The 2,500-nt window shown below is 36.8% G+C and overlaps 1 protein-coding gene across 2 annotated transcripts in view; it reads right to left on the reverse strand.

Moving 5' to 3' along the window:
* The window catches only part of LOC143035857 (agrin-like), a 986,526-nt gene that overhangs the window by 128,346 nt on the left and 855,680 nt on the right, over positions 1-2,500 (reverse strand). For both annotated transcript variants that reach the window (XM_076202950.1, XM_076202949.1), the window contains exon 8: positions 2,444-2,500. This exon is cut by the window's right edge and continues 86 nt beyond it. In XM_076202950.1, the coding sequence (XP_076059065.1) occupies positions 2,444-2,500 (57 nt within the window). The remainder of the gene's footprint in view (positions 1-2,443) is intronic.

Consider the following 2,500-nt stretch of genomic DNA (forward strand, 5'->3'; position numbering starts at 1 on the left):
AATGAAAGGAATGGAAATATTAGGTACGAATGACTTATTAAGATGGGATAATGGAAAAACGAGAGGACACGAAAAGAGAAGAAAAAAAAAAGATAATTACAGAAAAGAAAAAGAAGAAAAAAAAGAAGATAATTACAGAAAAGATCTGAAAAAAAAACAGCTTCCTACACAAAGTGATAGATACTTGGAACAGATTAGACAAAGAAACAGTGTGTGCAAACACTATTCAAGATTTTAAGAAAAAACTTGGTGCTGAGAGATACAAAGACGGGTCATCACGAGCATAGTTCCCTTCCCGTATAATACTAGGTAAATACAACTAGGTGAATACACACACACACACACACACACACACACACACACACACACACACACACACACACACACACACACACACACACACACACACACACACACACACACACACACACACACACACACACACACACACACACACACACACACACACACACACACACACACACACTCACACACACACACACACACACACACACACACACACACACACACACACACACACACACACACACACGCGCGCGCGCGCGCCACTACGGCGGTCTGGATTCGAATCCCGCTCAGGTCTGAAATAATTTTTAGAATCGCTGCACTGCGATTCGTTATTCCAACTCTTGTGGATGAGGAGTTGGGTATATGTTTACGTGTAAGGTCACAGCATTACTTATAGATCGGTCATATATGAGCTCTCTTCCGGGAGGGAAAAAGCTGTCGATCACGAGCCCAACACCTGATCCAAGACCATGGTGAATGACACACTCACACACATACACGGAGACCGAGAAAGCGCAATTGATTTTTTTTTTCAGAGAACGAGACGGAGAGAGGAGAAAATTAAAACTAGCTTATACCAATATAGACGTATTGATCTTAGGATTAAGCGGACTAAATGAGTACCTGTCAAAAGAAAAACCAGATATAATACGAAATGTGGAGACAAAATTAAGAGGTCCACTATTACCAGTGTTGAACATGGATTATATAATCACTGGCTTAGAAACAGAGAGTAGAAAAAAAGTGAAGGAGTCATGTTCTTGGGTAAGAAAAAATTAAATGTGACAGGATGATGATCAAAATAAGAGTTGAAGATAGTGACATGAAAAGTAGAAATGTTCCAGTGATTTATGTGACCCCCAAAAAACGGGGTCTTGGAGAGAGATTATTCTAAAATGTTAGATGATACGAGACTGTCATTAAACGAGATGCTGAAGGATGGAGGTAACGTGATACTTATGGGATGATCTCAACAGCAAAGAAATCTGTTGGGAAAAGATGACAGTGAAAGTTGGATAGATCAATGGAGAAATGTATTACTCGACATGACTATAGAACATACAATGACACCATGGGTAAAAGAAAACACTAGATTTTGAAACAATGAAAAACCATCGATACTAGATTTATTATTTGTCAGACCCTGAAATTATGGACAAAATTGAATAAAAGACATCAATTGCGAAGAGTAATCACATATTACTTGAGCTAGAACTAAAGGAGGATATATATATATATATATATATATATATATATATATATATATATAGAGAGAGAGAGAGAGAGAGAGAGAGAGAGAGATGAGAAATACAGAAAAGGAAGACTGATGTATCGTAAAATCGACTTTGAAAAAAATTCTTAAAGCGAGCTGGGAAAATTCTACGATGAATAAACACAAGTGAAAGAAAAGTGGATGATTCTGATGAAAATCTAAAAAGAAAGAGTGGATAAATATGTCCCAAAGCAAAAAAAGGAAAAAGTGTATATCAAGTGCTGGTTTAACATATATGTAATGTGTGCACCTGAACTGGAGTCAACGTTGCGTACCTAAAGGCAGAAATGGTATAAATGGATGAATTCACACACACACACCAATAAAATGGCCTTGCTCATACCATTGTTACTTTTGGTCAATGTGTCCTCTACCAGTGCATGCATTGTATATAAACCTATGTGTCCACCAGTTGTAACAAAACGATGACTGCACACTTGAGAAAGTTCTAAAGTAAAAGCTCAAAGTATCAAATGTTTTCATTAGAGACAAAAAAAAAAAAAAAAAATCCTCAGTATAAACATAACAGTGTTATAACAAATAATTATTGCTGCTGACCTTTTAAAATATTGTATTTAAAATATGCATGTGCATGTGTACATTTGTATATGTGATTCTTTGCGGGTTAGGAGACCATTTAGAGTAAAAATTTGTTGAAGTCTACGAAATTGCACTTTGTAACATATATGAAGTTCTCTTACTACTTTTGATGATGATCCACACATAACAACTAAGGCAACAACCCTAAGTTTCTTAATACAAAAAAGAGGAATCCCGATGATCCTTTATAGCTATTTCAGGGCTGAAGATTTCCGGTCAGTGAAACCGGAAGCAACCTTTGCTGTTATAAATTGCACCTACCTTCATCATCAGGCAACCGTTGTTGTAAGTGTATCTGTCAGAACCACAGACGGGTTC

The sequence above is a fragment of the Oratosquilla oratoria genome, chromosome 19 (genome assembly GCF_046742065.1).
Source record: "Oratosquilla oratoria isolate Oo_2021 chromosome 19, ASM4674206v1, whole genome shotgun sequence".
Lineage (NCBI taxonomy): Eukaryota > Metazoa > Arthropoda > Malacostraca > Stomatopoda > Squillidae > Oratosquilla > Oratosquilla oratoria.